We start from the raw sequence: 11,932 nt of genomic DNA on the forward strand, positions 1-11,932 counted from the left end.
ATTATCGCGTTTGCTCGCTGAATTTCATCAAAAGTAAGGCATTATTAACACCCATATAGTGTGTGTGAGAGAACGAGAGACGGGGAGTGTGTGTGTGTGAGAAAGGGGGTGTGGGAGAGGGGGTGTGGGAGAGGGGCGGAGTAGACGTGGTGAGGGGGGAAGCTCTATATTTCTGTCAGGGAGGTTCTACTGCAGTTGTACTTGGTGAGACCACACCTGGAGTATTGCGTAGTTTTGGTCTCCTAATCTGAGGAAAGACATTCTTGCCATAGAGAGAGTACAGAGAAGGTTCACCAGACTGATTCCTGGGATGGCAGGACTTTCATATGAAGAAAGACTGTGGTGAGAATTTGGGTACAAGTAATGTATAAGTGGGGCTTTAAGGGACATTGATCAGGTAGCATTTGGAGTATTGCACACAGTTCTGGTCACTCCATTATATAACCATATAACAATTACAGCACGGAAACAGGCCATCTCGGCCCTACAAGTCCGTGCCAAACAACTTTTTTTCCCTTAGTCCCACCTGCCTGCACTCATACCATAACCCTCCATTGGTCCATTTCGCGTTATCGCGTTTGCTCGCTGAATTTCATCAAAAGTAAGCCATTATTAACTTAGTTTTGATGAAATTCAGTGAGCAAACGCGATAATTCCCAATATTTTGGATCTTTAAATCTCCACGGCAAATATCGGCTGTTCACTTCCGCTTCACGGTCACCCCGACTAGCACAGAAAATTTCAGCTCAAAAATCGTCCGTTTTCCATGTTTTTAACGGGTGGGAAAGTGCATGTTTCCCCATTCACTAACATGTACCAATGTGACATATGTCCTCCAGTTAAAATTTTCGGTCACGTGAGGGGGGATCTACGCTCATTTGACATTTGGTGAAATCACCCTATTGCCTTGGTGTAAATATGTTATTTTAATTCTTGTTGCTACGATAAAAACAAATCAGGTTTGACGTCTTTGATACCTGTGTTACACTTTGAAGTTATGTGGAATGCGTGTGTTTGGATCATTAAGAAAAAAATGTGCAAATGTGTTATTTGTTATAAATGTTTAAAGAGCTTTGTGTTTGAAACAATGGTTGTGTATGTTCCTTTAAAAAATGGCAATGTTTGGGGGCTTTAACATCGATCACCTCGAAGCAGCAGTTTGACTGTTTTTACAGCACTTTTTTTTCCACTGAGAATTCCAATGCGGTTCAGTGCTGTCAATTAAAGGGGAACACTCAGATTCTTCAGATTTGGAGTATTTAAATCAATTTTTTTTTTTTGCATTGTTTACTTCTGTGGTTCTAAATACTGAGTTTTGTGTAGGTCTACTGTGGACATTATTTTGATGTGCAAATTTTTTGTGAGAATTTAATTGTTTTGTGTGGAATATTTGGCCAAAATGAATCACAAGGCATGAAAGAGCTAATTGCTATTACACTGCTTGCTGAGATACTTCACAAGATCATGTGACTTGTATTTCTCTTTGGACAGGCTTTCTGGGATAGGACTTTTGCCTTCCATCACAGTAAGGAGGTGTTTGGAGATTCACTGTGCTGGATGTTGTGTGGAACTGTGTGTTTTGTTTTTGCTGTTATGACTGCAGGGAACGAAAAATTGTTCAAACTTTTGTTTATTTGAATTGTTTGAATGACAATAAAAGGAATTCAGCAGAGATTTTGTATGACCATCCACTGGGGGCAACATGGAACCAGAATACTCCAAAGGCTGTTCATTTTCATCACATGACAATGGAAATGACTAATTATATTTTATCGTTAAGGCATTGAAGGATGTACAATAGAACCACTATTTCTAAAATTGAACCGGGTACTTGTGTAATAATCAGGAATTGGATGAGGAAGAGACTGGACATTCAGTGGGAAAGGCATACCAGGTCCTTCTAACAACCCCTACCGCAGAAAAGGTGGAGGGGAGACATGTGTGGGTTCACATTCACCACAGTAAGATTGTCAATATGGTGCCTAAAAGATAAAGCGTTAACTTCTTTCTTTTAAGAAATCCCTTTCTAGGATAGATTGTGCTGGACATGTCGTTATTGTTCGCCTATCTTGGGACATTGATAGCCATCAGATCTGCGAGAAACCGAGCATGCCGATGTAACGCAATGTGATGGCAATGGTGGCATTGGCAGATTTGCAGGTGACGCAGGGCTGGGTGACTGCAAGCTGTGGGAAGGCTGCTATGAACTGAGGGTGACCACAGGCTACGTACCCACTGGTGGTGCGACTCAAGTGTGGAATTTCACCGACAGGCCCTCAATGATTAACTAATTATTATACACAGTAATGAACCCATGCCTTGCCAGGTCTGCATTCTAAGGTACAGGAAGCGCAGAGACCACCACCAGTTGAACACAGGGACGAGTTCATACAGTCAGACTACATACTGATAAGGCATTGGGACGGAAGGAATTGAATCTGTGGTGAACAGAACTGTACCAAGTGGTATCAACAACATCAACCGCCAAGAAGATTGAAGTTCACCATGTTGGATTAATCAGAATGCTTTATTGTCATTGCATGTCACATACGAGATTACTGTGTCTCTCCATTTAAAAGAACTTCAAACATTCACATACTCATACTTTTTACACTCCCTCCCTCCCCAAACCCACCCATGGATTCACATTTACATAAATTAACACTGTCTGCCACCCCCCCTCGTTCCCCATAACCCGCTCCCGAGACAGAGTTCAGTTCCAAGATTGCTGATGGGTAAAGGCTGTTCTGGCAGTGCGTGACTTTAAACAGTTCGGAGAACCAAGAAAGGATAGTGGGGCTATTGACCCTCTCTTATATTCTGGAGTTGGCCCTTATGGATTGGACTTGGGGAAATAATCTGTTTTCGTGTATGAGTTTTGAATTTTCCCTTTGTAATAATAAATGTATGCTGGTTGTGTACGCACATCCCATATAATGGTGGAGAAGGAATACCCCTCGTAACAATACCCCTTAACCTTACTGAAATTCTGGCCTTGCACTGGTTTTGCAATAAAAAAGCAACTAATGGATGCCTTCAGAATGGCAGACCCATATTTAAAGAATGGTATGTGGCCTCTTTTTAAGAGGATGGAAGGTAAATGAGACCAGGGTTTGGGAAATACCATGGCTTAAATTAGTGAATTGTCCCAGAGCCCAGTTAATACTACCTGTTGTTGTGACAGAAGAAGCAACGGAGTATACTTGAGGAACAGCACCTGCACCAAGGTTAGTGCAAATGGCCGCTGAGTCCAATACATGGGACGTATTTTGTATGTGGATTCTGGGGATGAGAAGAACTGGGAAAGGTTGATTAGGTCAACCTATAACTGAATGAGATGTTGTTATTTGTTGTCCCTCACGTGAGAACTGTGTAACATCTAACTGAATTGTATATTCCCGATGAGGGCGAAATGAAGTATATCAGAGTCAGAGCAATTCTGGATGATTGCTTTCCCCACTGTATGGGGACAGCCTGTCTATCACGGGAATTGATTAATATGTCCCCTGGATTGGATAAATTATTTAATTAAATGGTGGACATCTTTACCTACAAGTAAAAGGCCCTTTCATCCATTATGGCTGAAATGGATGCACTTTGTCGTATATCCCTATAGGATAACAGGAAGGACTTGTGCTATTATAGGGTGTGAATGCTGCACTTACACGCCTGATGAATCTTCTAACATTACAGATTTAGCAGCACATATTACTGCAGAAATAAAGACGATTACAGAGGTAGGGGAGGAAATGCATAACTTTAATAAAGGTGGACAATGGCCATTTAGCATGTTCGGAGGAATATGGGGAATGGTAATACATTATGGATCTATTGTACTGCTGATCATTATATTAATCTATGTACTGAAATGTCTGAAACCTTTACTATGTACTAACCAAGGACTGTAGTGTTATCATGTATATGATAAAAAAGGGAGGAATGAGTTAGTTATTAATTGATTGTTGTCATATTTAAGCTTTCCTGTGGTAAAAGGCCAATTGTAGTGCATGATGGGATTTGCAAAACTCCCATTGTGACAAGGGTTTTTTTAAACTTAAGTTGAATAGTTTGCAGCTCTCTTGCAAGGACTCTGTCTATAACCTCTTCTTTATGTAATTGAAGAGGTTAATCAGATAAGAAGGGGCCCAGAGGATGCCATTGGGGTAACTGGCTTTTGGCAATATAACCATATAACAATTACAGCATGGAAACAGGCCATCTCGACCCTTCTAGTCCGTGCCGAACACGTATTCTCCCCTAGTCCCATACACCTGCATTCAGAACATAACCTTTACCAATACCTTTCCCGTCCATATAACTATCCAATTTATTTTTAAATGATAAAAACGAACCTGCCCCCACCACCTTCACTGGAAGCTCATTCCACACAGCCACCACTCTCTGAGTAAAGAAGTTCCCCCTCATGTTACCCGTAAACTTATGTCCCTTAATTCTCAAGTCATGTCCCCTTGTTTGAATCTTCCCTACTCTCAGTGGGAAAAGCTTATCCACGTCAACTCTGTCTATCCCTCTCATCATTTTAAAGACCTCTATCAAGTCCCCCCTTAACCTTCTGCGCTCCAAAGAATAAAGCCATAACATGTTCAACCTTTCTCTGTAACTTAGTTGCTGAAACCCAGGCAACATTCTAGTAAATCTCCTCTGTACTCTCTCTATTTTGTTGACATCCTTCCTATAATTAGGCGACCAAAATTGTACACCATACTCCAAAATTGGCCTCACCAATGCCTTGTACAATTTTAACATTACATCCCAACTTCTATACTCAATGCTCTGATTTATAAAGGCCAGCACACCAAAAGCTTTCTTTACCACCCTATCTACATGAGATTCCACTTTCAGGGAACTGTGCACAGTTATTCCCAGATCCCTCTGTTCACCTGCATTCTTCAATTCCCTACCATTTACCATGTACGTCCTATTTTGATTTGTCCTGCCAAGATGTAGCACCTCACACTTATCAGCATTAAACTCCATCTGCCATCTTTCAGCCCACTCTTCCAACTGGCATAAATCTCTCTGTAGACTTTGGAAATCTACTTCATTATCCACAACCCCACCTATCTTAGTATTATCTGCATACTTACTAATCCAATTTATCATCATCCAGATCATTGATGTACATGACAAACAACAGTGGACCCAACACAGATCCCTGAGGCACCCCACTAGTCACCTGCCTCCAACCCGACAAACAGCCATCCACCATTACTCTCTGGCATCTCCCATTCAGCCATTGTTGAATCCATCTTGCTACTCCTCCATTAATCCCCAACCATTGAACCTTCTTAACCAACCTTCCGTGAGGAACCTTGTCAAAGGTCTTACTGAAATCCATGTATACAACATCCACTGCTTTACCCTCATCAATTTCCCGAGTAACCTCTTCAAAAAGCCCCTTCCAGGCACAAATCCATGTTGACTGTTCCTAATCAGACCCTGTTTATCCAGATGCTTATATATATTATCTCTAAGTATCCTTTCCATTAATTTGCCCACCACTGACGTCAAACTAACAGGTCTATAATTGCTAGGTTTACTCTTTGACGCCTTTTTAAACAATGGAACAACATGCGCAGTACGCCAATCCTCCGGCACTATTCCCGTTTCTAATGACATTTGAAATATATCTGTCATAGCCCCTGCTATTTCTACAGTAACTTCCCTCAATGTCCTAGGGAATATCCTGTCCGGACCTGGAGACTTATCCACTTTTATATTTCTCAAAAGTGTCAGTACTTCCTCTTCTTTGTACTTTGTCAGTACTTCCTCAGCAAAGAGTGAAAAACAACTCCATATTTGGAGGTGGCTGATGGTGTTTGTACATTACATCATGCAATTGGTTTTATTTCTGTACGTATATAAACTCGCGTTTTCTGGTATTCTGTGTGTGCGCTGCTGGAGATTCAGATGTAAAACTGTTGCCTCTGGGTCTCTAAGTCTACACCGTCAGACATTAAAGTAAAGCTTTGTATGGTCTTAAGAATTTGTACTTTGTCTATCTTTTTCAGTTAACTTTTTCACAGGAACTGGGGAGGTGTCTGAATGTCCTACCGCTACAGATATGCATGGAGGCGAGAATAATTTCTCATCATTTCTGGAGATGGTTGGCATTTTCTTTCATTATTGATAGCACAACATGAATTCTGAAGAATTCCAAAGAACACAGTGAGGTCAGGAAAAAACTAGCTATATTTGTTACGTAATGCACAAATGTGTCAAGACTTTCTTTAAAAAAAAAACACTTTAAAAAGCCTTTAAGTTTTTGGGCCAGTGGCAGCCAGCTGGCACTGTGAGCTGTCGGCTGTGTGCAGCTTGGCTTACTTTTGCATTTTCACTTGGATACAGTATGAATGAGAAGATGCTGGTACTGCTGACTGTCTGCTCCTTGACTGGACCAAGGAGGGCTTATGTTAGGAACACTTCTCCATCCGTTTCCCACTAAGGATGGCTGACTTGTTGAGTTATACCGGCACTTCGGAGGGGAATGGACAGGCGACGTGTCGGGTCTGGACACTGCTGTTCCTCCAGTTTGTGCGTCACCTCATTCTGGCAATGCAGGAGGCCCAGGACAGAAAGATCAGTGTGGGAGTGGGAATGGTTGGCTGGCAGGAGATTCAGCAGGCCTTGGCGGACCTAGGACAAGTGTAAGGTGAAATGCACACCTAGTTTAGATAAAAGGAGCGAGAGAGTGCCAGTGTGAGAGAAGCGAGGGAGTGTGTGTGACAGAGAGAGAGGGTGTGTGAGGCAGAGAGAGGGAGTGTGTGTGAGAGAGAGAGAGAGAGTGTGTGTATGAGAGAGGGGGAGTGTGTGAGATGGAGAGCAAGAGAGAGAGGGCGTGTGTGAGAGAGGGAGTGTGTATGTGCGTGAGAATTGTTCGGCACGGACTTGTAGGGCCGAGATGGCCTGTTTCCGTGCTGTAATTCGTATATGGTTATATGGAGTGTGTGTGAGAGAACGAGAGACGGGGAGTGTGTGTGTGTGAGAAAGGGGGTGTGGGAGAGGGGGTGTGGGAGAGGGACGGAGTAGACGTGGTGAGGGGGGAAGCTCTATATTTCTGTCAGGGAGGTTCTACTGCAGTTGTACTTGGTGAGACCACACCTGGAGTATTGCGTAGTTTTGGTCTCCTAATCTGAGGAAAGACATTCTTGCCATAGAGAGAGTACAGAGAAGGTTCACCAGACTGATTCCTGGGATGGCAGGACTTTCATATGAAGAAAGACTGTGGTGAGAATTTGGGTACAAGTAATGTATAAGTGGGGCTTTAAGGGACATTGATCAGGTAGCATTTGGAGTATTGCACACAGTTCTGGTCACTCCATTATATAACCATATAACAATTACAGCACGGAAACAGGCCATCTCGGCCCTACAAGTCCGTGCCGAACAACTTTTTTTCTCTTAGTCCCACCTGCCTGCACTCATACCATAACCCTCCATTCTCTTCTCATCCATATGCCTATCCAATTTATTTTTAAATGATACCAACGAACCTGCCTCCACCACTTCCACTGGAAGCTCATTCCACACCGCTACCACTCTCTGAGTAAAGAAGTTCCCCCTCATGTTACCCCTAAACTTCTGTCCCTTAATTCTGAAGTCATGTCCTCTTGTTTGAATCTTCCCTATTTTCAAAGGGAAAAGCTTGTCCACATCAACTCTGTCTATCTCTCTCATAATTTTAAAGACCTCTATCAAGTCCCCCCTTAACCTTCTGCGCTCCAGAGAATAAAGACCTAACTTATTCAACCTATCTCATTACAGGACTGATGTGGAGGCTTTGGGGAAGGTGCAGAGTGGTTTTCCAAAATGGTTTAAAAACATGGAACTGCAGATGCTGGTTTACAAAAAATGACACAAAATGCTGGAGTAACTCAGCGGGACAGGCAGCATCTCTGGAGAGAAGGAATGGGTGACATTTCGGGTCGAGACTGAATAGGGTCTCGACCTGAAACATTACCCATTCCTTCCAGCATTTTGTGTCTACCTAAACAGCGTCTATCCACGTCGTGGTGTGCCAGCAGGCTGGAGGAGCGGGCAAAGGCACTGCCCCAGAGCGGGCAGGTAAAGGAGCGCTGGCCGGTGTGGACTCGCCGGTGCTCCAGCAGGTGGTCAAGGCGGGTGAAGCCCTTACCACAGGACAGGCAGGGGAAGGGACTCTCACCGCTATGGGTATGCCGGTGCTGCCACAGGCTGGACATGCGGGTGAAACCCTTGCCACACTCGGTGAACTGAAAGGGTCTCTCTCTGGTGTGTATCCGCTGGTTCTCCCGCAGCCCCCATGCTCTCTTGAACCTCTTGCCGCAGTGGGAGCAGCTGCTTGCTGGTGTGAGCCCACTGGTGCTGCTGCAACCCTTGCGAGCTGTGAAATGCCTCACCGCTGTACAGACAGTCGTAGGGCAGGCCACTGGTATGCACGCGCTGATGAGACAAGGCGTGGGAGGCCATGGCAAAGAGCTCTCCACACACTGGGCTGGGGATGCGACGGTCGCCGGCATGCACCTGCTGGTGGGACAGCAGCCTGTAGGAGCTGGTGAAGCCCTTGCCGCACTGGGCACAGGTGTAGGGGCGCTCGCCGGTGTGGGTGCGCTGGTGCACCAGCAGGTTGCTGGAGTGGGTGAAGCCCTTGCCACAGTTGTTGCAGGTGTAGGGGCGCTCGCCGGTGTGGGTGCGCTGGTGGGACAGCAGCCTGGTGGAGCTGGTGAAGCCCTTACCGCACTGGGCACAGGTGTAGGGGCGCTCGCCGCTGTGGGTGCGCTGATGCTCCTGCAGGTTGCTGGAGTGGGTGAAGCCCTTGCCGCAGTTGTTGCAAGTGTAGGGGCGCTCCCCGGTATGGATGCGCTGGTGCTCCAGCAAGCTGCTGTAGTGGGTGAATCCCTTGCTGCATTTGATGCAAGTGTAGGGGCGCTCCCCGGTGTGGATGCGCTGGTGCTCCAGCAGCTTGCTGGACTGGGTGAAGCCCTTGCCGCAGTGGCTGCAGGTGTAGGGCCGCTCCCCGGTGTGCACGCGGCTGTGCCGCTTCACCTCTGGCGACGACTTGAAGCCTTTCCCGCAGTCGGAGCAGGTGAAGGGCCGCTCACTGCTGTGCACCCGCCGGTGCTGCCGCAGCCCCGACAACCGGAAAAGCTCTTGCCGCAGGTGGAGCAGCCATAGGGCCTCTCGCCCGTGTGCACCTGCCGGTGGAGCTTCAGGACCTGCGCTGTCTTGAAACTCTTGCCGCAGTCGGAGCAGGTGAAGGGTCTCTCTCCGGAGTGCACGCGGTTGTGCCGCCGCAGACTGCTGTAGCTGGTGAAGCTGTTGCCACAATCGGAGCAGTCGAAAGGACGTTCTCCCGTGTGAACCCGCCGGTGGCTGTCCAGCAGGCTTGGCTTCTGCCAGGCCTTGCCACACACGTCACACTCATAATGCTTCTCCATGTTGTGCCCCGTCATGTGGTCCTCCATCGAAGCTCAGCCCGCACACCGGGCAGATGTGAGGGGCCTGACCTCAATAGCCACATACGTCCCCGTCTCTCCGCCCACAGCAACGGCTCCTAAACCCTGCAGGAGGGGAACACAGAGGGTCAACAAGGGGCAAACAGGACATTACCGGTACATATTCAGTGTGTTTATGGCGGAAGATACCATTATATATTACTGAGTGGCAGTGGCACAGCGGGACAGTTGCTGCCTCACCGCCAGAGACCCAGGCTCGATCCTGACTATGGGTGCTGTCTGTGTGGAGCCTCAACTACCTCCTCTGGCAGCACATTTCATACACCCTCCACCCCTTGTGTGAAAAAGTTACCCCTCAGGTTCCTATCAAACCATTTCCCCTTCACCTTGAACCCAAGTCCTCTGGTCCTCGATTCCCAAAATCTGGGCAAGAGATTCTGTGCGTCTACCCGATCTATTTCCATCATGAATTTATACACTTCTACAAGAGCACCTCTCATCCTCCTACGCTGCAAGGATTAATGACCCAGCCCACTCAACCTCTCCCTGTAGCTCACACCGTCTATTCCAGTGCTTCTTAAACTCCCCTCCACTCCCCCTCCTCTCCTCGCTCCCCTCATGAAGTGGGTCCGGTTCTCCCTGGAGGGCGGGGTGTGGAGGGGACGGGGTGAGGGGACGGTGAGGCGGCGCCGCACCAACCTGGGCATACATGACGTCCGCCCGCCCGGCACCGTGACGTTCGCACGCCCCACCCACCCTGCACCGTGTCGTCCACCGTGGTGTCCATACTCCTAGTGCCGTGACGTCCACCCAGCAGTGACATCCGCATGCCCCGCCCAATATAAAGCTTGAAAAACTTAGGTTCTCTCTCAAAGGCTCTACCAAGACTTTCCTAGATACATGGAACCCTTTCTTGGAACTTATTAACTCTCTCAACTTGTCCCCGGACTCGGAAGAAGACTGAGTGCTCTCCGCCATTGTTCTGCTCTACTGCAGCTGCTCTCCCCTTAACCCCCCCTCCCCCCAACACTTATTTATTTAATTACTTACTTATTTACTGTCATTAGTGACCTATTTTTTTTTTATTTTTTAGTACTTTTTGTTTCGTTTATCTTACCATATTTGTGTGGATGTGTATGTATGTGAGTGTTGTTTGTCCCCGTTTGGTTCCGACCTGATTCGGGTGGGTTGAAGGTGGGTAAGGGTAAGGGCTTTGAGGGTCGCTTACATACTGTTGCACAATTATGCCTTGACTGTCACTCTGTTATCATTGTGTGTATGCAAATTGCTGTGAAATTCAAATAAAAAGATTTAAATCAAACTAAAGACGTAAAAAAGGAACCCAGTAAGCTGCATAAACTAAATCAGACATAAATGGGCTTCAGATAGTGGATATAAATTCATCATGGCCCTGAACTCACCCGATCTCCCAAATAAAATACTGAAATTCAAGACAAACCCATATGAGACTACTAGAGTTGGTGTAAACATGGCTATAAATGACATTGATATGCTATCAAAGCTGACCTTGTGAAACAGAATAGAAAAATTATCAAAAAAACACAACCATGACAAATGGTTCGACCATGAGTGTAAAAGTGTCAGAAAAAACCTGAGGAAAATATCGAACCAAAAAACACCGTCAACCCAACGCCGTTTGCGGGGGGGGGGGGGGGGGGGGGGTGGCTGCGGCATCACACTAACATTAACCACCCCCCAAACACACAGGTGGGGGGAGGGGGTGAGAAGAGGGGAGGGAGGGGGAGAGGAGGAGGAGGAAACGGGACAGATTTGGGAGGGAAAGGAGAGCGGGGTAGGGGGTGGAGGGGAAAGAGTGGGGAGGGGGGAGAGTGTAGGGGGGAGGGGGGAGTGAAGTGGTAGAGTGGGAGGGAGGGGGAGGGGAGAGGGGGTAGGGTTCGGGTGAGGTGCAGGGTAGGGGGAAGGGGTGGGTTGAGAGAGGGGAGGGAGGGGGAGAGTGAGGGGTGGGGCAGTGAGATGGAGAGGGGTGGGGTAAGGGGGAGTGCTGGAAGAGGTACAGAGGGGTAGAGGGAAGGGGTGGGGGAAGGGTGAGGGGGAAGAGAAAGAGGCGGGGGAGAGATGTGTGGGGGTAGGGGAGAGAAGAGGAAGAGTGTGGAGGGAGGGGAAAGAGATGACAAGGGAAAGGGGGGTGGGGAGAGAGGGAAGGTGGGAGAGAGAGGGAATGGGGGTGGGGAAGAAAGGGATGGGAGTGGGAGGAGCTGAGAGGGGGAGAGAGGGGAGGGGGGGGGAGAGAGGGAGAGGGGTTGAAGAGAGGGACGAGGGGAGGAGAGAGGGATGGGGAGGGGAAGAGAGATGTGGGGGGAGCGAGCATCCACCCAATCGACCATCCGGAACCGCGGTGAGAAGGCGTACTATATGTCGAGCATACTTCCACTTCCTCGGTAACAGCACCCTCCCGCATCGAGCGGGGAGGGGGAGGCGGGGTGGGGGGTTGAGGG

General features: G+C 47.5%; 1 protein-coding gene across 1 annotated transcript; it reads right to left on the reverse strand.

Moving 5' to 3' along the window:
- Positions 1-1,190: 1,190 nt before the first annotated feature.
- On the reverse strand, positions 1,191-9,414 carry LOC129693845 (zinc finger protein 501-like; the record flags this gene model as incomplete). The annotated part of the gene is made up of 1 exon (XM_055630604.1): positions 1,191-9,414. A coding segment is annotated over one exon (1,227 nt), but the record flags the coding sequence as incomplete, so codon positions are not given.
- Positions 9,415-11,932: the final 2,518 nt, after the last annotated feature.

The sequence above is a fragment of the Leucoraja erinacea genome, unplaced genomic scaffold, assembly GCF_028641065.1.
Source record: "Leucoraja erinacea ecotype New England unplaced genomic scaffold, Leri_hhj_1 Leri_448S, whole genome shotgun sequence".
Classification (NCBI taxonomy): domain Eukaryota; kingdom Metazoa; phylum Chordata; class Chondrichthyes; order Rajiformes; family Rajidae; genus Leucoraja; species Leucoraja erinaceus.